Genomic DNA, 27,398 nt, shown 5'->3' on the forward strand with positions numbered 1-27,398 from the left:
TTAGGAGATGGTTCCAATTTTTATTTGTAAATCATCAAAACTGCGAAAGGAGATTTACAGAGTCAGGGGCAAAACAGGTGGACAACGAAACACCTCAGACACACTTTGCAAAGTTTCAAAGAGGCCGCATGAGGCCTCTCTGGTCAGCCCCTGTGGCACAACTATGTTCACTCTTGTATTCCCAGTGAGTTCCTTATATCGGCCTTTCTCTTTCCCAACTTTCGGAGACTTGGCTTTGAGTTCAACAGTTATCTTCTGGTCTTTGTCTGATTCCAGTGAAGTGATAACTGCCTGTTAGGAGACAAAACAGAGTCGTAAGTGGAAGGAATTTTATAATCTCCACAATTCTGAGCAGTGGACCCTCCCTTGGGTTCCTCCTGCCAGCCACTCTCAAGACCCTGGATCTCTTGAGGCCCCCACAGTTCAGTGATGTGATGACAAGGGACAGAAACTTTGCTTACATCCCTGGCTGGTGAGAAGCAGTTCAGAAAAAAAAAAATCTGGATTCTCACCAGCTGCTGGGTACCAATGCAGGGACTAAGAAGACGGGATTCTAACCACGCAGTTTACAGATCTGAAGCTCAGAGAAAGCCTCTCCAGCATGTGAATGAGGGTGAACAGCGCTTCTTAGCTGGGTGGGGAGGCCCGGGAAGAGAGCTCTGCCCTTTCCTCTCGGGATTCTTCCTAGTGAACGAGGGCTACTTTGAATGCGTGGGCCCTCTTGCCCTCCACTTGAGGGTACAGCATCGTCAAGAATGTCAAGATAGAAGCACCTCTACAACAGTAGTTCTCAGCCTTCTGAGCGCCGTGACGCTATAATATAATATAGTTATGTTATATTATAACTATAATACAGTTTCTCATGTAGTGGTGACCCCAGCTATAAAATTATTCCATTGCTACTCTGTAACTGTAAATTTGCTACTGTGATGAATCGTAATGTAAATATCTGATATGGAACCCCTGTGGGATCTTGACCCACAGGATATAAACTACTGCTCTAATCCCTACTGATGCCGCTAAGCCTGCCTGCCCTCACCCAGCCAGGGATCCCCATTTTGCTGGGTTATTATCTGTCCTTGCTGGTTTTGTGTGTCGACTTGACACAAGCTGGAGTTATCATAAGGAGCCTCCCTTGAGGAGATGCCTCCATGAGACCCAGCTGAAGGCATTTTCTCAATTAGTGATCAAGCGGGGAGGGCCCTGCCCATTGTGGGTGGTGCGTCCCTGGGCTGGTGGTCCTGGGTTCTATTAGAGAGCAAGCTGAACAAGCCAGGGGAAGCAAGCCAGTAAGTAACATCCCTCCATGGCCTCTGCATCAGCTCCTGCTTCCTGACCTGCTTGAGTTCCAGTCCTGACTTCCTTTGGTGATGAACAGCAGTGTGGAAGTGTAAGCTGAATAAACCCTTTCCTCCCCAACTTGCTCCTTGGTCCTGATGTTTTATGCGGAATAGAAACACTAAGACAATATCCATGTAGACAATTGTACCTCAGCCTTCTTATGCTGTACCCATTTGATGTAGATGTCATACTGGTTTTGGCACACTAGGGCTACCTTGCTGACCTGCTGACTTTACAGTCTCCTCAAACCACCTAGGACAGCACAGCATACGGAGGAAGCTGTTAGGAACACGTGGGCTGAACACATAAACTTCTGAACGACACAGTCTTGGCAGTCAGAGCTAGTTTTTTTTTGTGCTGTACGCTTGTCCTGAGGTTGCCTGATGTCTTATGTTAGACCCCAGCACCACAACCCCAAAACTACCCCTGTGGCTGGGAGTGAAGTCGGCGGTGGGAACTGTGTTTACGACTCACAGGTCCCAGCACTGCGGAGGTCTACCATGGTAGCGCATGCCCGTAATTCCAGCACTCGGGAAGATCAGAAACCCAGCGACATCCTCAGCTACATGCTCTGTATTATTTAACTTGAGTTTCAGTTTCTTCATACCTAAAACACAATTCATATATATATATGACATATGGATATGAATATATTTAAACTCCTTTATATCATACTTTTTATATTCATCTAGTTAATACATTTTATTTTTTTTCCCTACCCAACAAGTATTGACAGAGCCCTGTTAGGAGCCAGGGCTGAGACCGGCCAACAAACAAGATGGCAGCTCTCTGGCACATGTGAGAGGCGGTAAACAGTTATAGGCGAAGTATAGGCCTCTCTGTCCCTTTTCCTTTGTGTGTCTCTCTCTCTGTGTCTATCTTTTTTTTTAAAAAAAATATTATTTATTTAATGTATATGAGTACACTGTAGCTGTCTTCAGACACACCAGAATAGGGCATCATCTCATCACAGATGGTTGTGAGCCACCATGTGTTTGCTGGGAATTGAACTCAGGACCTCCAGAAGAACAGTCAGTGCTCTCTAACCACTGAGCAATCTCTCTAGCCCCGTCTGTCTTTTGAAACAAGGTCTCCTTGCTGTCCTGGAACTTGCTTTGTGGACCAGGCTGGCCTGAGAGATCCCCATACCTCTATCCCCTGAATGCTGGGAATAAAAGAGTAGATCACCACGCCTGGCAGATGCAGACGACTCTTTTGAGAAGCCGGACTATGAAATGGGGGAGCAGAGCAGTAGCGGGAAGGATATGTGGAGAAAGGAGAGAATATGAATTTTCCAGCTTGCTTGCCAAGGAGAGCGATTTCCAAGGTTGCTGTGGCCTGAAGGCTCTTGACTTTCTCCTTTAAAGAAGGCAAACATTTTCAGGTTCACGTTGGTTTTCCAAGACAGGGTCTCTCTCTATAGCTCTGGCTGTCCTAGAACTCGATCTGTAGACCAGGTTGGCCTCAAACTTAGGAGATGTATCTGCCTCAGGCTCCTCAGTGCTGTGATTAAAGGCGTATGTATAATGATGTGTATAAGTCTTTGTGTGTCACATGACTGCAGTGTCCATGGGGCCAGGGCATGGAATCCCTCTGCAGCTGGAGTTACAGGCGGTTGTGAGCTGCCGGACATGAGTGCTGGGAGCTAAACTCTGATCCTCTGTAGGAGCAGTGCACACTCAGAACTGCTCAGCCCGGCCTGCCTGTCACTGGCCTTGCTCTTTTCACTTCACTCCAGTTATATTTCCTTACTAACTGACCCCTCAACCATCAGATGTCCAATACACAAAGCTCCTCACTTTATCTCACATCATTCCCTAAAACAATAACTCTCAGCTGCGGAAGAAGGGCAAAGGGGACTCAATAATCCTGGCACTGGCTGAGCAGAGGCCAGGGATGCTGTTAGCATCCCTGCATGCAAAAGGGTAAAAGGAGCTTCCCACAACCACCCTGCCCAAGAAGCCCTGTGCAGTTGTGAGCTTCCCGGAGGAGGGCTGCCTCAGTCCTGCTCATTGCTATTGTCGGACGAATGCCTGCTGAGTGAACAATAACACTCTTCGGGCAAACAATCTAGTCTCTGCCTATTCTGTGTTATTCCCCATTCCCAGTCCTCATCCTGCCACGCCCCCACTCAGTCACACCCTATGCTCCAGTCCCAGGGAACACGTGGTCTCTGATTATTTTTGTACTTCTGATCTGCAGCTACCAACTCATTTCCCTTGCCACATCTATCTAGTATCATTGCATGGTAAATTCTTACAGATCCCTGCCCACCAATTCTGCTAAACTCAAGAGACACTACAGCACTTTCTCCCTTTAAAGACTGGCTCAATGAGGCATCATGAGCTATAGCTGGCAAACTAAAGGCCAGTGGGCTAAATTGAGAGAGATGTTTTCAGTCCTGGCATATTGTTCTATGGCCATTATCGAAAACTGAACGCTCCTAGGCAGGACAGGCACAGTAGTGGCTCCGTTCTAATACGTCTGCAGTACTCTGCTGTCTTGATTGAAGTCTTGGGGCATATGACAGGATTTCATGTTAAGGGGGTGAGTGAACTTTATGCTCCTGGGGAACTAGAACTCGAGGACGCTTGGGTGTACCTGGACCTTGTTGTCCTTGCGAATGGGCATGGAGCAGACGCACTACTTCTGCCGCAGTTCCTTGGACAGCGGCAAAGACATAGTCTTTCGGAGCACGTGGGAGGGAGCATTGAAATAAAGTTTGAGGCTTAAGCTGCGGTCCGAGGTCAACAAGGGATGAAACTGCCTGGTGATCGCCTGCAAAAAGCGGGAAAGAAGGTAGTCCAGGGCCGGTTCTGGGTCCTAGAGGAACCACTACTATTCACTCATCGGTTCCGGTTCCGGTGGTGTGTGCGCAGGCCCGGAAATGACATTTCCTTTAACCCAAGCATAGAAGGAATGCGGGTCTCCGCTTCCTGCCGCAGGAAAGCGGAACAGCGCCCCCTGCGGCTGGAGTTGAGTCTCAGCATGGTCTCTCGGGGAGTGGAGTAGGCAGGACCTGAGGCTGGCGGCACCCCTAATGAAACCGCTTTGTAAGACCTGAAACAGAAGCTCATCGATGCTTCTCTGGCTTCAGTTTCTGGTTTTGTGTCGGGGATCGAATCCAGGGCTTTGGGACCCTTTCTAGCCTGGCTTGATGTCTCATTCCTAACATTCCTATCACTCCAGTACTGGGGAGGTGAACCAGGGGATCAAAAGTTAAGAGCTTGCCTGGACCGTCATAAACAAACCAACTAACCAGGACATATTCTGTTGGGTACTTAGACAGGCATTAGCCAACTCGGGGACCACTGAGGATGGACTCCCTCCAGATCTATTCGGCCTCCCCCTCCTCCTGTTCCCTTGATAAAACACCAATTTTAAGAAAGGGAAGCACTGTAAATTGCCCCTCTTTAAGATTTAAAATTTCAAAGGAAAGAGAGGACGCTTAGTAAATGACTAAGATACAGATCTTGTTTGCCATGACACTTTGGGCATTATTCCCAGAAGACAACTCTTCTTTACCCTTTTACCTTGCCCGGCACAAGCTGCTTTGAGACTTTTTTTTTTTTTTTTTTTTTCCTTTTTTTCGGAGCTGGGGACCGAACCCAGGGCCTTGAGCTTGCTAGGCAAGCACTCTACTACTGAGCTAAATCCCCAACCCCGCTTTGAGACCTTCATGACCCAGCCTGCTGCGTTCTTAGACCCTGAACCGTGTGGGAAGATGGGAAAGGAAAGGGGAAGGGAGAGCAGGGAACCTAGCACCCCAGTCAGGAGGCCAAAGGTACAAAAAGGAGGGGTGGGTAACCAAAATGTCTGGGTTACATAGGGAAGAGCCTCTGGGGGGAATCAACCCAACTCGAGTTCAGGGTAGAGGGCAGGGAGTGCCAGCCATACCATGTAAAGTATCCCGGGGTTGGGGATTTAGCTCAGTGGTAGAGCGCTAGCCTAGCAAGCGCAAGGCCCTGGGTTCGGTCCCCAGCTCCGAAAAAAAGAAAAGGAAAAAAAAAAAAGTATCCCAAGGGATGCTGGGAGAACCTGGAGGAGGCCGGGTGCTCTTTAATATGTAATTAGGCACCTGAGTCAGGGTTTGAAACTTAACTGGTGTGCGCTGCAAGCTGTCCTCAGCATCCTGGTTACCAACCCTCCATCCATGGATATTCAAGTCTAATCCATCATAATGTTTGCTTGGCATATGTATGTAAATTTGGATGCATATGTCTATCCTGTGCATACATACTTAAATCATATCTAGATATAACAACCAGTACAATATAAAGGCTTTATGTGTTTTGATACTGTATTGCTTAGGACATGAAAAAAATGTGTACATATTCAGTAAGGATGAACTTTTTAAAAAAAATTTAAATATTTTTCACCTGTGTCTGGTTCAGTTTGGGAGAACCCTACCCATGTGACAGGCTGATTGTACACTGTCCATATTCTTTAAACACCATGACACACCTTTCAAAAGCCATCTGTCTGGCTTCTTCAGAATTACTAAGAAGTTCTATATGTAACATTTTGGGTCCTGCTACAATTTTATAAAAACACATGGTCGAAGGTCGAAGGTCAGGGTTATATCTGAATTATTTTAAATTAAAATAGAATGTAATTTATTGATGCTGGGGATTGAATCCAGTAGTAACATATTAAATACATATTCTACCACCGACTCACACTTGCTTGTCCCTTAAATTTGAACTCTTAAAAAAGAGTTCTCTCACCTTCCAGGATTTTTAGGGTGAACCAATGCTTGTTGCCCCCCCCCAACCCCTAAGCCCCGTTTGTTTAGCTCTTGCTTGGATCATAAAGTCATCCCTGGTACCAAGTGTGTCTTTCGTGCTGGACCTGGGAACTGCCAGCTTTGTAGTCCTAATTTTCTGATCTGTAGAATGAGTATGATCTTAGTAGGTTGTCATAAGATTTAAACGACTTTCCTAAAGTGTTGAGAACCGCGTGTGGCACGTAGCAGTTATAATCAGTCTTCATAAGAAAAATCAGATATGTGGGCTCACTCCAGGATAGTCCTTTGCATTTACTGCAGTCTTCAAATTTAGGCTTTTTATGCCGAGGACTGGCGCTCAGTGCGCAGACTCCTAAACGGAATCACAATGATGCGAACCATTAGCTTTGTTTGATGGAAATATGTGCGATGCGCCACGCTGACGATAGTGTGAAGTGTACTTCCTCTACCGTTTATTTTTAATTTTTGTTTTTTTTTTTTAACCGATTGACAGCTTTGGGAGAGAGCTCACAGTCTTCAGTCCGCAGCCGTCCCCGGTCCACCTCTGGGTCCTTTACCTGCCTCTCTTTACCCTTGCACCGGAGCGCGTCTCCTCTTGTGTTGGAAGATTGCTGGTAGCGCGGACGCCACCTGCAGGCTGGTCAGATTGAGACTCGCTGCGCATCCTCTAGGAGAGAAGTATTGGCGGCCCTGTAAAGGCCCCTCCCTGGCACTGTAGCAGCGAAGAGGGAGTGAAAGAGCTTCCAGTTTCTGCTCTTTTCATCTTAAAACCCAAAAGTGATTATTCTGTATAAAGTGTTATTAATACGTTCGTCGTCTCTAGCCTTCCACTCACAGTGCATAGGCTGAACACCTACTTTGTGCCAGATTCTGGATATGAGGTTATAATGTTCACCTAACAAATGGAGACCCTAAGATAGAAAAGAGGTCTTGCCCAAAGTCGAAAAGCCACCTTCACACTGGTCCTGTGCATATTCCTAGTTTATTAGAGTTGGTAATATGGAAGAGAAACTGTCCAAAACCAGTATTACTGGAGCTCTGACGATTGCAGGGTCCTGTTTAGTACTTTATTCTAGAAGCCTCTGGGATCAGTGTTGGAGGTATTTGGAGGAAGCCTCCATCTGGACAAGGCATGCTGCTGTGGTTAAAGTTGTAGAGACTGTGGTAGCAGGAGTGCCACCCACTGTCAGTGTGACCAGATCGGAAGGGTCTGGGAAAGGTGGCTATCGGTGACCTCTACTGTGATTAAAGGTGAGTGCCATTGTGCCTAGTATCAGTCACTTTCTATGTTTCTATGGAAACGCGGGGGCAGGTGCCAGCATGACTGCGCCCAGACGGGTCACAGTTGTCCTCACAGCAGACCTTCATGGGAGTGACCTCATTCATTCACTCGCTCTTTTGTTCAGACTCTTCTACTGCACATTCAAGGCGTTCCCTGCTGGTTTCCTCAAATGTTTAATCAAGTAGTGATTTATTTAGCCTCTCCACAAAGCCCGCACGGAGCTTGATAGGAGATGTGGGAGCATTCTGATTCCATTATGTTCTCATTCCCTCAAGGGGGTGGTTTAAACCTATGGTTCTCAATCTGTGGGCCGCGAACCCCTAGCAACTCTACTTTCAAAAGGATTTACAATTTATAACAGCAGCAGGATTACAGCTATGAAGTAGCAACAAAAAACAATTTTGTCGTTGGGGGTCACCACAACATGAGAACTGTATTAAAGGGTCTCGTTACTAAGATCGAGAACCATTATTTTAAAGGGGAAAAGACAAAAAGAAAAGGGACAAAAGGCCCTCCTGCTCTGATCCTCCGGCGTCCGTTTCTGGCGTTCTGTGTTGACACAGCTCTGATGATGTTGGTGCTGAGGCAGCCCCCACTCCCCACCCCCCTGTTTCTTCGGAACCTGTAGTCAGGCAGATCTGGGTTGGAATTTCAACTTTACCACCTGCTAGTTGTGTGGCCAGGGTGTAATTATGCCTGTTTCTTCCTGGCATGCAGAGAATTCCCAGTCCTCCCAGTGATGGGTTAGAATGAAATGTATGACCTCACCAGCAAAGAACTGGCAGGGAGCAACTGTGGGGAGGAAAAAGGGTCTTCAGAGAATGTTCTCCTTTACGAATGTGTGTGTCCATTCCCATCTGCACACTACAGTTTCTATCTTCAGATAATGAACCTTCTAGAGGCACACACCAGGTTTCTTTGGTTGTTGTTTTGGTGCTGAGAGGTTAAACCTAGGGCCTCTGACACCGAGCTACACCTCTAGCCCGAAACCAGTTTTAAAATAAAGTTTATATATATATATATATGTAATTATTATTATGATATGGGAGGGTGGTGATGGCACACAGACTGAAGTCAGAGGACAAACTCTATGATGAGCGCTCTCTCCTTCCACTGTTTCATGGGCTCTAGGATTCAACTCAAGTCATCAGGTACACCAACTGAGCCATCTCACTGGCCCTTAGATGTTTTTAAAAAATTCCGTTTCTGGGCTGGAGAGATGGCTCAGTGGTTAAGAGCACTGACTGTTCTTCCAGAGGTCCTGAGTTCAATTCCCAGCAACCACATGGTGGCTCACAACCATCTGTAATGGGATCTGATGCCCTCTTCTGGTGTGTCTGAAAACAGTGATAGTGTACTTATATAATAAATAAATCTTTTTTAAAAATGAAATGAGGGAGCTAATTCTTCCATCACTTGGGTCGTCAGGACCGGTAGTTGTAGCAACAATTTTGGGATTTTGGTTTCTTTAAGAACACAAACATATGTGCTTTCCCTTTAATCCCAGGTGTGGGGTGTAGGGCTGCTTCAGACTGTCCCCGGCAGCTGACTATGATTTGTCTTGTGCTCTAGCAGAGGCACGGTTTTGCCAGCTGCAGATAGTTTCTGCAACTGTGTGACCCTTGGGATTCTGGTAACTTTTCAGAGCGTGTATAAATGCCAGGGCCCCGAGAGGCATTGTAGGTGGTTGTTGGTTGTCCGGGGGTGGGAGGCTGGGGGGGTTAGTTGTAGTTTGTTGGTAATCTTAAGCCAAGAAGGAACAAGAAGAAACAAAAATTAGATTCAGAGATCTCTCTTTGTCTCTCTCTTCTATCCTTTCCTATCTGTGATGGCGGGTGAAACTGGGGAGACAAAACCCACGAAGTAGCAAAGACCAGCTAGAGGTAGCGAGTTCCTTTACCTGATGAGTCATTCCCGCTACCCCCCAAATTTCTCTCTTAAAAAAAGGATTCAGACCTCTGATGACCTACTATTGTTTCTAGTAGATAAAAACCACTTACCAGGGTTGGGGATTTAGCTCAGTGGTAGAGCGCTTGTCTAGCAAGCACAAGGCCCTGGGTTGGGTCCCCAGCTCCGAAAAAAAGAAAAGAAAAGAAAAGAAAAAAAACAAAAACAAAAACCACGGCTTGAAGGACTGAAACCCACTGCTGTATCTCCCTTTGAGCCCCACTGTTACCTCTCTCTTCTTCCCAGGCTTTCTCCCATCTCTCTAAGCACCCGAACCTCTCCCTGGGACACTCCTCCAGCACTGCCTCTTAAAAGCATCACCGCAGCCTAGGTCCTGCCTATGACTCAGTCTTTCAAGGGCCTGCTCTGCAAACCCTCATCTACATTTTGGTGGAGATCATCAAAAAGGGAGAAATCATAAAAGTGAGGAATTATCTCTTCAATGTTCTACGTCAATTTCTTTCTTTCTTTCTTTTTTTTTTTTCCGGAGCTGGGGACTGAACCCAGGGCCTTGCGCTTGCTAGGCAAGCGCTCTACCACTGAGCCAAATCCCCAACTGCTCTATGTCGATTTCAAATACACATGTCAATCCATCAATCTTGCACCAAGGAGTATCCATGGAGACAGTTCCTTGGTGATCTGTTTTCCAGACATGTGGCATCTGCAGGTGGATCTCTCAAAATTTCTGGAAATGCTAATGTTTCAGAACAAACATGGAATGATTCTTTTGTTTTAGCATATACTTTAGCAAACAAAGCAAAACAAAAACCAAAATAGAAAACAAAACCCCAAAAAACTAGTGTTTTATGGGTGAATGGTCTGCCAGTCTGGGTATGTTTCATCTGTGGGCCTTCAGTGACATCAGGATCCCCTCCTCTTGGGTTGATCTCCTAAGGTACCCACAGTTAAACTTGATCAGAAGAAACCCTCTCTCTAGAAGCTCCAACAACCCTCTACAGATATCGTCTGACTGGGATAAAGCCAACTAGACTCTTTGAGATCAATGGTTTGTGACCATATTCTGCAAGATTCTCTTGGTTTTCTGCAGACGACCTCCACCACCTCCTCCTCCTCTTCCTCTTCCTCCTCCTCCCTCCCACCTCCCCAGACAGAGTTCTTCCTTGTAGACCAGGTTGGCTTTGAACTCACATAGATCCTCTTGCCTCTGCCTCCTGTCTACAGAGATCCTCCTGGCTATGCCTCCCACGAGCTGAGATCAAAGGTGTGTGCTACCACCTGGCTCTCTTCAGCATTGTCAACCTCTGTTCTTTCTGTAGAATTAAATTTCACTCTCACTCCCACCCTAGACTCTGGGCTACCCAGCCACCACCAAGGCAGAGTCACAGCAGTATTTCTGAAAAGCAGCCTTTTAATATCTAATTGAATCCAGTGAGTGGGAAAGACTCAAAACATATGTCCCCTTGAGAATACCTTTACAAGAACAACAGGCCAGAGGCGTCTCTTCCATGGGAAACTGACATCCCCTGTGTCCTCACAAAAGTGAGGTCTCAACTCATATGCATGCCACATAGTTTCCACCCCATCCCACCCTGCCCACCCTCCACAGGTGACAGATTCACACACCGAAGGGACTGGTTTCTTAAACCGTGGAACAGAATGTTTAAAAGAAGATAAATCTAGCCAAGTGGCCAGATACCAGAAATAACTCAGGGGCAGTTTTACATACACAATAAAAGTCAACTCATATAAAAAGGGAAGTTTTGCTAATTGGAATCAGAGGCAAAAATTACAAATGGCAGAGAATCCAGCTACCCATATGAGATTATTTAAGAAAAACAAAAAACCAAACCAAACCAAACCAAACCAAAAAAAAAAAAAAAACACCCCAAAACCCCAAAAGTCCCTACTGGAGACTCCCTTCATTACAAAAGTATGCAAACATCTCAATATAAACGAAGCCCAGGCCCACGGCTCGCTCTCTCTGGACAGGAGAGCATAGCTAAAATTCCCCGCGTGGAATTCATGCCTGGACCAATGCCCCTCCCTTTGGGAAAGAAAGGGAAGGATGAGTGGAGAACGGAAAAGGGATCTACCTCAGGAGGAAGTGGGAGAGACACTGGAGCCCCCTGGGGCTAAGCATGTGCTCAGCTAAGGGGGGGGGATCTCAATAGCAAGTGGGTCCCAGCTCTGGGCACCCTTTGAGAGCCTGCAGGGTGGAGGTGCACAGAGAAGAAGCTGGCCTGCTTCATTCCCCCAGCTAAGGCCTTGGGACCAAAGGTGGATGTCAAGACACAATCATCCGTAGTTCACAGGAAAGGATGCTTCTGGTTTAAACAGAAATGTACAAACTGTGCCTTATGCGGTCTTCTGAGGATGACCTTCCAGTCACATGGTCCTATCCCTTGGCACTGCAGAATGTAACCGTGTGTGTGTGTGTGTGTGTGTGTGTGTGTGTGTGTGTGTGTGTGTGTGTGTCGGGGGGGAGCTTTGCAGTGGGAACCAGTCCCTTCACCAAGAAATGCTAATGCCGCACAGCACAGCAGCTGAGGCACATTGGTGGGGGATTCAGAAGAGCAAAGACAAGAGAGGAAGGGACACCTGTGAGCCGCCTCAGGACCGGTGGGCCAATCTGAGTCTCCACCATTCTGCCAAGCAACTGGGCATCTGCTCTATGGAAGGCAGGGTTGGGGTAGAGATAAGACCTGGGCTCTACGCTGGGCATGAAGCAATGAGGCAGAAGCAAGTTCCAGCTATAGCGCCATGTCCACGGGCTTCCCTGACCAAGTACCATTCCATGTAGAAAGCGCCAAACAGCAGTACCTTTGGGCAGTCTGGTCCCAAGGCTGAGAGAGCAGGTTGGCTGCCAGGGGGAGTTTGGTGGGGGGAGACAAATTAAGCTGTTAGCGTGTCCAAATGGTGGGGCTTAAAGATTGTCGAAGCCTGTCTGAAAGCTTGTCTGTTTAGACTCTAGGCTATCCCCTAACCGAGGAAAGTCTACAGCCTTCCCACAAGAGGTCACCAGCATCCTTGGAGTACCTCCCCATGCCTGACCCTGGTCTTGGGGCTCTGCAGGGAAAGGGACACCATGACTCCAGGCAGTGTTAATTTATCTAAAACATGGGGAGAGAGGTAGCTGCGGAACCTGGTGCCACCCATTACCATCACCCCCTCCTCCCATACACGCTGGGCCAGAGAAGACAGAAGGAGACAGGACGCTGGAGGCAGGGCTAGCGGGGTTCCTGGTCCTCAGTCACTGGGCTGGGCAGGATGTCAGTGAATTTTGCCCAGCTGGATCTTTTTCCACGCTTCTGAGGCTGTGAAGATGCAGGAGTCCAGAATGCCGGCCACAGTGAAGGTCCCGCCGATGATGGCACAGATCTGCAAGAGGGTGAGGGGGACAGAGTGTCAGAGGTCAGTGCCAGGCTGCATCCCAGGAAGTGTGAGGCCAAAGTTCAGACTCCATTTTAGAGAACCTGACCTAATTTTGAACTCAGGTAAACTAACAGGCTGGTACCTAGCATCAGTTTCCAAGTTGCACCCCCCCCAACCCCACACACAACAAAACCTGAGCCTAGCTCCAGTCTCTAGGCTAATCCCCAACAAGATCAACGTTTGCAGGTTACTCCTCAACAGGACCAGCGTCTGCAGGTCCTGCACCCCAGGTTACAAGCCCATCCCCTGCCTAACAACCACCAATGCAGCCGGGAGCAGAAATTAAGATTATGATGTGACTCACAGCACCAGCCAACTATGTTAAAAGCCACAGTAGCTCTCCTATTAGATGCTTGCACATGTATTCCCTGCTTGCTGCTTACTATAAAGCCTTGCCCATAGACATTCAGGGCTCCCCCCCCCCAAACCTGTCCTTCATGACGGTGGTGTGTTGGAGGGGCCTGAGCTAGCTCAAGTAGAATAAAGACCCCGCTGTGAGCTGCATCAGATCGGCTCCTGTCTGTTTTTGGAGGGGGGGATCAATAACATTTCCCAGGCACTACAGAAGCTCATTCGTGAAGATGTGCTGCCCACTATGCTCACTTCGTTTGCCACCTTGTCGCTGATGGTATTCAGGGATCAAAGAGAAACACTTGTTGGATGATGAACTGGGTAACAGTAAAAGCCATTATTACCTATGTCAGCTCCTTTAGTTCCCAGATGAACTTTCTGAAGGAGGAAGGGGATTATTAGACCCATTTCACAGGTGAGCAAACTGAGGGCACTTCCCAAAGTTCACCAAGTAAGTCATTGTGATTTGAACTATGGGTCTAAGTCAGTCTTGACCTCGGTGCCTGTAGTATTAACCTCTACCACACGTTTCCCAGCTACTTATGATCCTATTATCCAGACAAACGATGGAGGGTCTGAAATGGGGTGCCTCTGACCCCCCAAGGTCATATGGGACTGGAGGATGGATCTGACAGATCCAGAGTCTGCTGTGACTGAATAGGCAGTAAGGCCTGAATGCTTAGTACTGGACACAGTCTTTGGAGTGGCGTTCCTTCTGTAGACAGGTAGTGAGTGAACCAATTGCAAACAGCTAGGTCACAGCCTCAGAGGGTACCAAAGAGGCTTCTGGTGGCATCCAGACAGCTCTTCATCATAGCAAGCTATCCCACGCATTGGCAGACGCCACAATTGTGTGGGTTTGCCCTCTTGTTGACACCAAGCATTGCTCAGTGTTAGCCTGGGAGTAAAAATTATCATTGCTAAGGATGGTTTGGGGAGTGGGAGGAGGAAGAAGAGGAGGAAGAGGAGGAGGAGGAGGAGGAGGAGTAAGAGGTGTTGGCAGATGTCTAACTGTCAGAACACTTCCCAGCCACAGCACAGACACTGTTTACAGTGGCCTATGATCTCAAAGAATCTCCAGATGAGCCATGGGATGTTGGTGTGTGTGTGTGTTTAAAGATTTATTTTTTAAAAAGAATCACTTATTTTATGTATGTGAGTACAGCTGTCTTCAGACACACCAGAAGAGGGCATCAGATCCCATTACAGATGGTTGTGATCCACCATGTGGTTGCTGGGAATTGAACTCAGGACCTCTGGAAGAGCAGTCAGTGCTCTTAACCACTGAGCTATCTCTCCAGCCCCCCCACCCACCATGTCTATCACAAGGCTTTGGAGCAGAAGCTCAGAGGTCTGGAATCATGTTCAACAGATAGCTGAACTGGGGCTCAGAGCCTGTGTTTTTTTGTTTACTCATTTTGTAAATTTGCCTACTTACTCATTAAGACAAGAACTTATGCAGCCCAGGCTAACTTCAAACTCATATAGTCAAGGGTGACTATGAACTTGGGATTCTCTGTCTCTGTCACCCGAGTTCTGGGGTTACAGGCATGCACCACCACACCCAGCTGAGTCTTTGCTCTTAACTTGACTGCTTTTTCAGTAAGAAATGCCCCAGCTAAATGAATAGCATAAAGCCTTTGATTTGTGTTTGGATCACGAAAATTCTTGTGCCCACAGAGCACTAGAGAACCCTGAATGTTAAACACACAGAGGCCTCTCCTTCAGTGGATGAGATAAAATACCTGTTTCCCTGCCCAGAGGCCTGGGAATAGCTATCATTAATGACCTGGTAACCTATTTGATACCTGTGGCAGCAGACCTCACCCACCTTTTGCTATAGAGGCAGACCTCATCCAAATCTCCCAGAATGATTATCCCAGGCTCTCCCTCCCTAGACCTTTATCTTTAGCTCCCAGGTAAAGCCAACCTTTGGGGAGATGCCACATGTACTTTATAGCCTGCTGACCTCTGCAATCTGTCAGAGACCGCCCTAGATTCTAGGCCTTTTTAGCGATATAAGCCACCCTCAGGGTCACATGTATTTTCCAAAGGAGTTTCTATGCAGTCAAACCTAAAGCTTTACTGGGCACCTGGAATTGGACTAGTTGTTGCCTGACACCTTTTCCTATACTGTACTGTGTTTTAAACACGCCGATAAGGAAGCGCTGACATTAGACTCCCTGGAGTCCGATCCAGGCTGATGAAGCCAATCTGACCTGAGTTTTCATTCTCACCTCTTCAAGGGTTTGCTTCCGTGCCTGACACCTGCAGCCTTCCCATGCCCCCTCAGATCTGACTTAGTATTGTCCAGCTTTGCTGTGGTGCAAAGGTGTGTCCAGAACCACCATTTCTCGACCTCAGGACAACATTCAGTAAACTGAAGGCCACACCCTTATATTTCACTGAAAAACAGACCTCCTGTTCGGTGCCTCTTATCGACTGTTGGTGTGATGGCTGTTGTCGGTTGTCAACTTGACTACATCTGTGAGGGATTTTTTTTCTTCTTCATTAAATCATTTGAAGAGGGACGTCCCGTTTTTAATCTGGATCTTCTGAGGTGGGAAGACCCACCTTTAATCTGGGCTGCACCCTCTGCTGGCTGCCTATACATAGAACATGGAAGGAAGAAGCCCTCTTTTTGCCCACTTGCTCTTGTTCCTGCTGGGAAGTCCATTCCTTCACAGGCATTAACAACTCCTTCTTGGGGTTGGGGATTTAGCTCAGTGGTAGAGCGCTTGCCTAACAAGCACAAGGCCCTGGGTTCGGTCCCCAGCTCCGGAAAAAAAAAGAAAAACAAAACAAAACAAAGAAAAAAAAAACAAAAAAACCCCCAACTCCTTCTTTAGGATTCCAGCATATTCTGAAGACCAGCTGAGACATCCAGCCTCGTGGATTAAATTTTCTGAAGGGAGACTGCCATTGTTGGCCTGGCTGGACCAGGGCACAGCCTACAGAGTATTCTTATATTATATATGCATGATTAGGCTACGTGGGCAAAGCCATGGTGTTGGGAAGGTCACCTGTATTAAATCTATATTTATAAAAGGCATTTTTGTGTATGTATAATGTGTGTGTGCATTCATGGATGCACGCGTGCCACCCAGCTCATCTGGAGGTCAGAGGACAACCTTGGGGGTTAGTCCTCTTGTTTAAGACAGGATCTGGGCCTAAAAACTTCCAGGGGTTCTCCTGTCTCTGCTACCATAGGAGCACTGGGATTACAGATGTATGTCACTGAGCCCAGCTTTACATGGGCTCTAGGGATTCAAACTCAGGATCCCTCATTTACAAGGCAATCGCTTTACCTACCCAGCCATCTCTGCAGCCCATATTTTTAAATTATAATTTATGTACATTAAATATTTATAATATGTAATTATATAAGATATATTAACAATATATTGCATAATATTTAGATTTACATATAACATTAAATATAAATGCTTATATTTAATATGCAATGTATTAATATATAAAATAATAAATTATATATTGTTTACACACACAAATATATATATATGTATATATTTATTTATTTAAATGGGGTATCTCTGCATAGCTCTGGCGGTCCTGGAGCTCACAACGTGAACCAGGCTGGCCTTGAACTCACAGAGATGCCCTGCCCCTGCTTTCCAAGTGTTGGGATTAAAGGCGGGTGTCACATGCCCGGCCCCCTATTTTTTATTTTGCTATTTTCAACTTGAGATGAGGACATGGAATGTAGCCGACACACACGGAGGAGCAGCTGTACTAACTGAACTGTCAGGATTCCATTTGCAACCGAAACTGCTGTGGGCTTCGCATATACATACATCTCTGTTACATCTTTGTTTTGTTTTGAAGACATGGTTTCTCTGGGTAGCCCTGCCTATCTAGTATGCAGATCAAACTGGCTTCATACTCACAGGGATCCACCTGTCTCTGCCTCTCATGTGCAGGGATTAAAGGTGCACATACTGTCTTGTGTTGACTACCATTCGCACGCTTACACACAGCCCTGGGTGTGCATCTGTGGACAGACATCATTGACATAAAACCGCCACAGGACTCTGGGTGGCAGTGGTGTCTTAATGGATCGATGATGCCAAGGGGTGGGAAGCCAGGGGGCACAGAGAAGGTGACGGGGGCGGGGGGGTGGGGGCACATTGGCATTTATCTTTTAAATGGTGTTTTCAGGAGATGAGCTAAGCGGAGGCGTGCAAGGCCTAAGACAGAGCAGGTCTGTGTGGATGGCCTGGAAGTAGAGCAGCTGGCATTCCAGTAATAACAGCCCGAGAAACCCGAGCAGCCCCCAGGGAGCTAAGGGGATGGAGGGCGCTGTGGGGATTATGATGAAGTGTTTTTAAACAGGCCAGGCCTTTCCCCACCAGCCCCGGGCGGGCGCATGACGCAGGACACTTTTCAGGGAGGATGACGGCAGGGAGCTGCTTTATTTCGGTAGAGTGGGTCAGATGATGGCAGATTTTATACCACAAAATGCTTTTAGAGCTTGGATTGGAGGGTAGGAAAATGTGACTTAAGTGCCACGGAGCAGAAAATAAAAAATAACCCCTCCATCTGCCTTCATCTGCACATAACTCGAAGCTGAGATTCCTATGACTCACATACACCTGGCACCCGTCTGAGGCCGTCTTTCATTGGGTTGCTCCGGGGTAGAGGGAGATGACATCTGACTGAGGCCCGCAAGAAGATGCGACCTTTGGGGAAACTGAGGGAGCATGCAAGCTAAGCGGAAGCCCAATCCCCATGTAGTCACTGTCAGCCCGAAGGCTCCGGGGGTGGGGGTGGGGATGCTGCAGGGAGCCTCCAGGTTTATCTACTGATGTCAGTCAACTCACGCCTACGGCATGTCTGAAGGGACTGGATTCTGTGAACTGTGAAGAAGAAAACAATTCTGATACAATTCCAGGGCTTCCATAGAGAAAATTCTAGGGACCCACCCTTGCTTTTACTCCAGTGGTCCCTCAGGCTCAGGGGATGCATTAGAAGACCGCCAGAGGTGTACAGAACTAGACAGTTTCAAACTTAATACTTAATGTACACTCTTAAAAAATTAGTACTTAGGAATTTTTTAGCTTACACATTAGGCATAATAAAAGATAAATGGTAATAAAATAGAAATACTGTGCTTATATAGTAATATTATTTAAGATCTACGAGCCATTTGTTTCTGAAAATTCCCTTTCAGTATGTTCACACTGTGGTAACTCATCCCCATCCTCAGTCCCAACTGGAATGAACTGGATTACAGGCACGGGCACAGGAGACTTGACGAAGGGAGTATCCTGGAGTTGACATACAAAGGGACGCGGCCGCTACCAGCACCAGGGAGATGCCACCCGGGGACTCACTGGGGAAACTGTCAATCACGGTTGTCTTTTGTCCTGAGAAGGGCAGGGCTCTTACATGGGAAATGAAGCCCCCAGACACGTGAAAGTGTCATGGTCCTTCCAGACCACTCATGATGTCTTGGGGAAAAGAATGAATAGAGCGGTTGTGAGAGGAAGCTAGAGGTGGTGCAGGAGAGATATAAAGAATGAATGGCCTGGACAGAGGACGGGACACTGGACACAGCATCACCCTGACCTGCCCGGAGGGACCTAAGAGCCACATAAAGGAATAAATACTAAGATTGGAGTAGAAGGTGCCGGAGACACTAAACTACCAGTCTGTAGCTGGCAGCCTCTCTATGGCGCAGAGGTGAGGTCGGGACCTCCTCGTACAAGTGACCTGGGCAGGTAGGAGGTGAGGACTGGGGAGTCTGCTGGGGGCTTCTGGGCTTGCACAGCAGGGCAGTGGCTGCCATGCGAATGTCCCTCAGGGCCTCAGTTGCCCCTGTCTATAAACAGGAAGAGCACTCTCGCCTCATTGGCGGTCATTCTGCAGAGAAGACCTCCAGGGAGCCTGGGATTCAGTAGGTGTTCTGCAAATGATACCTAATCTCGTCTCTCAGGCTCCAACCCTGCGGCTGAACACGGTGCACCTGAGACCCACTTTCACCAGAGAAAAACCAGGTAGAATCCTACCAATCACTCCTTAGAGGCCTTCTGACTCCATTCCCACTCTCTTCCTGGCACTCTAAGAGGAAGACAAATCAATCATGTAGGAACAGCAGAGCAAGGTTCTCTGAAGACTTCCAAGCTGCCCAAGGCCCATGTTGACCATGGGGCTCTGTAGTCAGCCTGGACCGGAGCAGGTAACCGCTGTCCAGGACGGCAGTGCTCGGGGGCGTGTGAGGGAGTATTCACAATGAAGAGCCTCCCTCTGGGCCCGGCTCCTTACCCCTCACTTCCCTAGTCAGGGAGCCCCTGGTGTCTGGACGGTGTCAACCCTATTGCTTGCTTCTTGTCTTCAAGGCCACAGCAGAGAAGACAGAAGGGGCGTTGGCACAGAGCATCTGGAGAAGCATTTGCTAAGTGAGCAGACAGTGGGTGAGTGAGCGCAAGAATGAACAAGGAGTAGCGAATGTGCTTGAGAGCGAGCTAAGGGATGATGGCTCCTTGGTCTGCTCTCAGCAGGTGCCTGAAGTTGGTCGCAAAGGTGGGTGTGGGGGTGGAGGTGGAGACTCAGGAAGGGTAGACAGGCAGAAACTTCACCATTCCCATCGCTCCTTAAGTGTCTGGGCTGGGCAGTACACCAGGGGCATCGAGGTACTTTGCTGCTGCAGACAGGTTGGCCTTCTATAAAACCAGGCTTGTCTGCCTTCTGGTGTCTGTACCTTAGTGTTCTCTCTCTCTCTCTCTCTCTCTCTCTCTCTCTCTCTCTCTCTCTCTCTCTCAGAAACACAGGGTTTCTCTGTGTAGCTATCCTGGCACTCCTCTGTAGCCCAGGCTGGCCTCTGAGGCACTGCCATCACCAGCTGGCTTGGAGGACCATGTCTTAGGTCCAGTGTGCTGGGAACCAAGCCTTACGAGCCCACCCTTCAGTGCTTATGACCTTGGCCTTGCTCCACTAGGCCTCAGGGCAGAGGGATGATGGGTGAGGGGACCTCCCCATGGTGGCTCAGGGAGGGGAGCTGCTGAGCCAGAGAGGGACACTATGCCTCTCACCTGCCTCCCTACCCACGTCAGCAGCCTCAACCCCGGAAATAAGAACAGACTTCACTGCCCATGCCCCACTGTGTCTGAAAGAAGCAATTTGATGAGCACTGACCGCCAACACACCTCTCTTCTGATCCCGCACCTTCCTTCAGAGACCTTACAGCTTCCCAGCCTTCTGTGGTGACCAGAATGGAGTCAGCTTACCTGAATGTTTCACTTTGTAAAGACAGTGTGTCAGAGTCAGGTCTGTCTGTCTATCCGCCCCGTGGGTGAGTGGGCTCAGGTCATCGGCCTCAAGGGAGGGAGGGGCCTTTACTGCTGAGTTATCTATCATTTCACCTGGCCTGGTTCACGGTTTTTGTTTTGTTTGTTGTGCTTGGGCCTCGAGTGTTCTGTCCTGGAGTTTATACCCTAGCCCAGCTTTAAAAGATGCATCTCGTTACGTTGTAACTGTGGCCCTCAATTCCTTATGCTATAGAAGGGCTGGGCTAGAGAGCTGAGTTCTTGTTCTATCAGGACTAACATCCCCCTCTGAATCCGTATTTACTGCTCAGTGGCTTTGCTGTGAAAAAGCTTGTATCACCTCCACTCTGGGAAGGGACAGACGGGAAGCAGGCGCCAGGGCAAATACTGGGTGGAAGCCAGCTCTGTGCCTTTGGCCAGGAAGGCCAGTTTATTTCTTTGGGCCTCAGTTTCTCTCACCTACAAGAGGGATGGCTGTGAGGCCTCTGTGACCGCAAATGCCAGGAACTGCTCATCTCTCCTCATGCAGGCCGTGTGGTTTCAAAGCTTGTGGAAAAGGCACCGTCAGAGGAAATAAGTAATAAACGGAGTCTCATCATATGCTGCCGGAGGCAGACAGGCTGGAGCCGAAGATGAGAACACCCAAGTCGAAGAGGCAGAGTGGGGGCCATCGGGAAGGGAAGCTGATGATTGGGCTCGGGAGAGTTTGGGGCTGGGAGGAAGGGAGGGATGGGGGGGTTGCCACTCAGCATGTCATTTCTTCCAGACCTCTTATCCTGGGTCCCTAATTCAAGGAGAGGTCTGAGGGACAGGGTGCTTACCTGAAGAATACCCCTTCCCACCCTACCACAAGCTTCATCTTGGTTGAGCACCTACATCCTACTCTGGGACACCGTTTTCTTCTGCTTTCTTCCTCATTCAGTGCTTGTGACTGTGCCATAGAAGAGAAGATGGCTCCCCCAAGGTCATATAGCCACCAAGAAAGCAGGCATCACCAAACCTGGGTTTGAGAGGCCGCAGGTCTGTTTTTCCTAGTAGACCACTCTGTCCCACCCCTTGGTGTATCTCCTCATGAATGGCGAACATCTAAGCCTATGGTATTTGTTTTCTTGGTTCTCCTGTGAGGGTCTTACACAGCAAATATCCTGCAGTCAGGAGATCTGAAACCCCTGCCTACAGAGGTTGGGAGGTTAGAAGCTATGCATCATTGAACACCCACCCCCAAAATGGTGCCCACTGCCCTCTTTTCTATTCCCTTCACCCCACAGAACCCACTTTAGAGACCTGAGTGTCAGACCTTCTACCTCGTTCTGCCCCGTTCCTTCCACCTGCCCTGCACACAGCTATCTGTGAGACCCCCTTTGCACTCAGCTGCCCCGGATGGACCTGACCCAAGGTGCCTGCACATTCCAGCCCTGAGTCACGGAGCTTCTGCTTTGGGTTTTGTTCTGTCCTGCACATTGCAGTGATGGCGGGGGAGGGGAGCAAGGTGTGTACGCCTGTAGCTCTTGGTTCAGGGAAGGAAAACAGGCAGAGGAGAGAGTCCAGGGCATCCAGAGGAGGCTGTTGGACTGTTCCCTGTCCAAGTGGCAAATCGGCCTTTTCTTAACCTACATAACCTTAGAGGCGTATAAAACTCTCTCTCTCTCTCTCTCTCTCTCTCTCTCTCTCTCTCTCTCTCTCTCTCTGAGTGTGTGTGTGTGTGTGTGTGTGTGTGTGTGTGTGTGTGTGCTCGTGCCAGACCCCCTAGGTACCATTTACCTTGAGACAGGCTCTCTCTCTGGCCTAGAACATGCCAAGCAAGTTAAGCTGGCTGGCCAGTGAGGCCCAAGGAGCCAGCTGTCCCTGCCTCCCAGCTGTGAGGCAGACACCACCATACCCGTATTTTTTCATGGATTCTAGATAGAGCTCAGGTCTTCTCACTTGCATGACAAAACACTTTTTCAACCAAGCTAATGCCTTAGACCTACTGACCAAACGAACAAAGCAAACGAAGCCAAACAGTTCTGGGAGACAAAAACTGGCCTTAGTTGAACTCATATCTAGAACACAAACAAGAATCTACTCAGAGGTCCGTGGGGAGGTTAAGGGGATAATTACAAAATTGCCTGATACATAGTAGGTGCTTAATAAAGGTAAAGGTGGTTACCATCACCTCTTTAAGCGGCTGTCCTGTTCACATCTGTGAACAGGCCCTATGCCTCTTGCTGGGGACACTGATAAACGAGTCGTGACACCTAGAGGCTATGACTGGCCCTGACAGCTGTGAGGTGTAATCTAAAGCATGGGGCATTCTTCTCTTGGGAGGGAGAGCACGGGGGATGGGGACAGCAGGAAGAACATGGGTGGGTGGGGCTCACTCCAGCGAGATTCCCTCCTCTGGAGGCCCCTAAGTGTCTCTTCAGTTGAAAAGGCTGCATGATAACATTCGGTGGGGGCACACCATCAGCCTCTGGTACTTTCTGGTGGGCGAGAGTTCTTACAGTCACACCAGCTCGGTTTGGCACCTTAAGGCATCTGGGTATTCCCTGTCTCGGGATAGAATAAGCCGTGCAAAGACAGAGATCTGACACCTCAAGTCATCCAATCTGTCACCACAGCCCACTTAAAGGCAAAAGAAGGGTTCCAGCTGACAGCAGGGGACAGATCCGGAGGGGTGGGGGAAGATGCAGGCACGTGCACACTGCCAAATGCAATGCATATTCTTCTGGGGGAAGAATGTTCTGACAGAACAGGTGTAGGTTTGACTGAGGTGTTGTGAGGTCCAGAGAGAGAGAAGCCTCGGGCAGTCTGGTACTGGGTATATTAGGGCATGTCCTCTGCCGACCGGACCCTGAAGAGAGCCCAGACTTAGCCAGGTACCAGGTATGTGAAAAGGCTTCTTTCCTCATGCCGCCCACAGCTGCTGCGCTTCTTCTGAAGCTGTCACATGACATGTTGGCCTAAGCCCTTCAGCAGCCCCCGTCTGAAGAGCTATTTGCAGAGGGCACCCACTTGGAGTCTAGAGCTTTGCACGCAAGTGTTCAGTATTAAGAGTTGAGGAGAAGCTGCGGCAGGTGTCTCCACTCTGCCACAGCACCACCCACCCTCCACAGGCTCCAGAGGTCTTTGTGCAGTGTGTCTGAGAGCCAGCACCATCCTCACATCTGCTCTCTCTTGACAAGAGGCTTTGAAGCTCCACAGTGACGCCATCTGCCAGGAGCCAGCTGGGTCATGAGCTGACCCTACAGTTGCCACGGCAACCAAGATGGCAGCCTGGGGCCTTCCGGAAACAAACCAAGCTAATGTCAGGAGGTTCCATGGAGCAGTGTGGTTAGCAAGCCTGTGGATTTATGGGGCCTTATTCCAGAAGTGGACCCGATGGTGACAGTTGACAGACTGAGAGCTGAAGGGAAAAAAAAATCAAGGGGAGGAATCATGGTGGTGTTGGGTGAGGAAGATCTTCCCTGTGGCTTGTGGAACCTCCAGTTCTTGGAAGGTCAATGGTTCACCTTGACCTGACAAGGTTTCTCCTAGGGAGAGAGCTGGTTGGCCCTCGAAAGGCATGCTGGATTGGTGTGTCTGCATATACGAGGCCCTTTCCGGGGCAGCCTTCTCCCTTCATGTCAGGGCTTTGCTGAAGAGGTGCGAGAGCCTCCTGTCTGCCACGGTGGAACCTGAGAACAGGGACCTCATGGCTCGGCGCTGTGTTCTTAATACGAATGTTCCACAGCACTGGGAAGCTCCTGGAGGGCCAGGCTCACCGAGGCCTGGCACGGCAAATTCTAGCAAACTGTGAAGGAGTGAAAAGCTGCCTCATTTCTAAGCCACTTGCCGAGGGGTTTTGATGCTTACGGGCTCAGCTGCTTCCCACGAACAAATGGGGACTGGGGCAGGGGGAGTGGTTGGAGCCCATGGAGGGACTTTCTCAGCCTAGCAATGTGGTGTGCGGATGCTACAGTTGACAGTGCAGCCGCCAGGGCCTCTGAGGACAGGCCACACCTGCCTGGAAGCATGGGGACATCTGCTTACATCCCAGCAGCTGGCTTATTCTGGGTATTCGGTGGGACCAGAATAGGAAAAGTCAGCGCCCACATGCACTTAGCACGAGATCGCCTGGGGGATCTTGGGCAAAAGCATTTGTTCATACATCTCTCGATTTGAAGGTGAAAACTTTTATAACTTTCTTCCTACATGTGGATCCCTAGTTTTACCTCCCCTCCAACTTTGTGGTGAGAGGCAGACAACTCCCTGATCACATAGTGCCTACTTGTTCCCCTATCAGATATGGCCTTGATCCTTCTCTTGAGGCAGGCCACCCCTCACAATCTTTGGTTCCAGAGAAGACAAGAGACCTAGTCCAGGCCAAGCAGAGAACCCCATTCTCTAGGCCAAAAGGACAAAAGGACATCATGTGAGCTCAGCTGGTACAAGGACAACATTGTCCTTTCTGGAGTTTGTCCTGGGACTACAGAGAAATAGAAAGCTTTCCACTGCTAAGTTCTGTCTGAGAAGGAAGCCAGGACAGAGAAAGACAGACAGACTGAAAGATGGGGAGAGATATGTGACTAGATACAGCCATGTATCTGTCTTTAATTGTGCTGACTCACCAATTAAAGCAGCTGCATAGATCCTGCCTGTTCTAGAAGAGTCCTGACTAATGCAGACTCTGCCACAGCAGGAAATGTACCAGCCAGGATTCAGACCTCTGATCTCAAACCATTATTAAAAGTATGGAGTTGGGCAAAGTGGCACTCCTAGCTACACAGGCGGCTGATATACCTGGGCTACACGGTTAAGACCCTGCCTCCCCCTGCACAAGGCCTTCCAGTATTACACATACCTTTAGGCCCAGTGTCCAAATCTGACAGGCAGAAAGCCATCCTGACTGTCACGTCTGCTGACTCTAGCTTACCCCAGATCTCTGGACCCTCCTGGGTGGAGCAGGCACCGTGACCCACCTGCTCCGTACCCAAGGGTGATGAGTTGGAGGCCAGGAACCTGTTCAAGCCAGTGTGGAAGAAAACTGATATCCTACTGTTGCTCAGAGGAGAAGACAAGATGGAGAGAAGGAAAAGCAGAGGAAGAGAACTCAGCAAGAAGAAAGACCATGCAGGACCCAGGATATAGAGAAGAGACTGAAAGGGCAGGCCGTGGCAGCGCACGCCTTTAGTCCAGGCACTCAGGGTTTCTGTTGAGTCTGAGGCTAGCCTGGTCTACAGAATGAGTTCTAAGACACCCAGGAATGCATAGTGAGACCTTGTCTCAAAAAACCGAATGCTGAAAATGTTTTCCACAAAGAGAGAGAGAGAGAAAGAGAGAGAGAGAGAGAGAGAGAGAGAGAGAGAGGGAGGGAGGGAGGGAGGGAGGGAGAGAGAGAGAGAGAGAGAGAGAGAGACTGATTGATTATCATCGTCCTTGAGCCTGTGGAGATTTCCCTCGGGCATCAGACAAGCTAAGTGGCACCTCCCACAGCACATCAGCTAGCAGGTGCATGGCTGGTTCTGGCTCTGGGTACTTACTGTGGTGATGAACCTGTACAGCGGTTGCCTTCTCTCTGTGTACTTGACTGTGATGGGGCTGAGGTCATAGCGGAACCAGATGGCGGGGATAATTCGGCCCGTGTGGCTGTAGGCAACGTACTCCTGCAGGAGAGAGGAGGACGGTGATGGGGGTGTTACAAGCAGAACCGGCCTCAGGTGGGTGAGCATGGACTGCAGAGGGTGTCCAGGCAGCCTCCTCTCAGGAGGCCCTGGACAGGCAGCACAGTGGGGGTACGCTGGGTCCCTGCAGCTATGGGAAACAGACCACGTAACTTAGACGTGGAGCTAAAACGGAGCACAAGTCTGAGGGTGACATGGAAGAGGGAAATGGGCTTTGTACTTGGTCTGAGCCTTTCCTCCTTGAAGTCCCAGCCACGGGAAATCTACTCATTCATTCTGTTGGCCACCGCTGATGTTCTGAGATTCCTGGGGGGACGAAGCTCCTTCCCTAGGGGAGTCACAGGCTGGCGGATGAAGACATCATCACATCACTAGCTTCCAACAGTGTTCATGTAGGGAGGTGGGGCTTGGGTGCTCAGTGGGCCATACATGAGCCAGTTCTGTCAGAGGGATCTCAAGGCTCACCGAGAAAGGGCCATTCTAAGCCACACCTGCCTGGCATGTGAGCAAGTGTGTGTGAGCTTGCCCACGAAGCAGGGCCAGCACAGAGAACTGGAAAGGTGGTGCTCTACCTGCCATGGCTCCTAAGAATGCACACGGCAATGGCTAAATGACCACCATGGAGCTAAAGTGATGGTTATCTTTGGGCCAGTTTTATCCTCTCCTGGAGGGCTTGGCTTTTGCCATCTCCACCCCAGGGATCTGAGCTGATGACCCTCAGGACCTTTGGAGTACTTCAGGGTCCTGAGAAGCTTTGAGCTCACCTCCCTTGTTTACAACAAATAGAAATGGATGCAAGGGTCCCCAGGCCCAACCCTCTGTCCCCGGCACTGGTCTTGAGCAGCCGGACCGACCCCATGCATACCACTGGGTCCTAGCCTACTGGACACCAACTGCCATCCATAGGACAGGCTGGGACCAAAGCCACAGAGAATGCTGAGTGAGCCGGTTCAGCCACCGGCCCCCTGCCAAGCCTCGATGGAAGAAGCCTGCAGCAGACACATCTAGCAGCAGTAGGCACCAGCCTTCTTAGTGGGCCAAGCGCTTTCTGAAAACATTGCTTCATTTGACAGCAATCTTGTGAAGTAACTACCATGGACATATTACAAACAAGGACGTATGACTGAGCTGGGATGGGGCTGTGTGGTCCAGGGCCCCCCTACTTCCTGCTTATGTGTGGCAGCACTGGGGGTGCGGGGTTATAATGAATACAGTGGTTTAAATATGCTGCCCAAAAAGCCACATGCATTTGCTGCAGTGCTGGGGCTGAGCCCGAGCCCAGAGCCCTGCATGTAAGGCAGGTGTACCACGGCTATTCTCCATCTAAATTTACACAGTTCCTTTTTGTACATCAAGGGACTGAACCCGTAAGTACTCATTGGTGGTAACTGGAGGTGGTAATGGGAGGT

The 27,398-nt window shown here is 49.1% G+C and overlaps 2 protein-coding genes and 1 long non-coding RNA gene across 6 annotated transcripts in view; 1 reads left to right on the forward strand and 2 right to left on the reverse strand.

The window, feature by feature from the left end:
- Positions 1–4,222, reverse strand: Rpl26l1 (ribosomal protein L26 like 1). The gene is given in 3 exon segments (NM_001402099.1): positions 1–291; positions 2,491–2,700; positions 3,943–4,222. Coding segments are annotated over 3 exon segments (477 nt in total). The 5' UTR covers positions 3,973–4,222; the 3' UTR covers positions 1–54.
- Positions 4,223–4,329: 107 nt separating this feature from the next.
- On the forward strand, positions 4,330–6,895 carry LOC148002802 (uncharacterized). Its single transcript, XR_015631516.1, has 2 exons — positions 4,330–4,394; positions 6,582–6,895. It is a non-coding gene; the product is annotated as an uncharacterized LOC148002802 (long non-coding RNA).
- Positions 6,896–10,666: 3,771 nt separating this feature from the next.
- The window catches only part of Ergic1 (endoplasmic reticulum-golgi intermediate compartment 1), a 95,812-nt gene continuing 79,080 nt past the window's right edge, over positions 10,667–27,398 (reverse strand). For 3 of the 4 annotated variants that reach the window (XM_087570235.1, XM_087570234.1, XM_087570233.1), the window contains 2 exons: positions 25,849–25,971; positions 10,669–12,656 (listed from right to left, as the gene is read on the reverse strand). In XM_087570235.1, the coding sequence (XP_087426361.1) occupies positions 12,549–12,656; positions 25,849–25,971 (231 nt within the window). In that variant the 3' untranslated portion in view covers positions 10,669–12,548. 4 annotated transcript variants of the gene reach the window in all.

Source organism: Rattus norvegicus, chromosome 10, assembly GCF_021556685.1.
Source record: "Rattus norvegicus strain SHRSP/BbbUtx chromosome 10, alternate assembly SHRSP_T2T, whole genome shotgun sequence".
NCBI classification, from domain to species: Eukaryota; Metazoa; Chordata; class Mammalia; order Rodentia; family Muridae; genus Rattus; species Rattus norvegicus.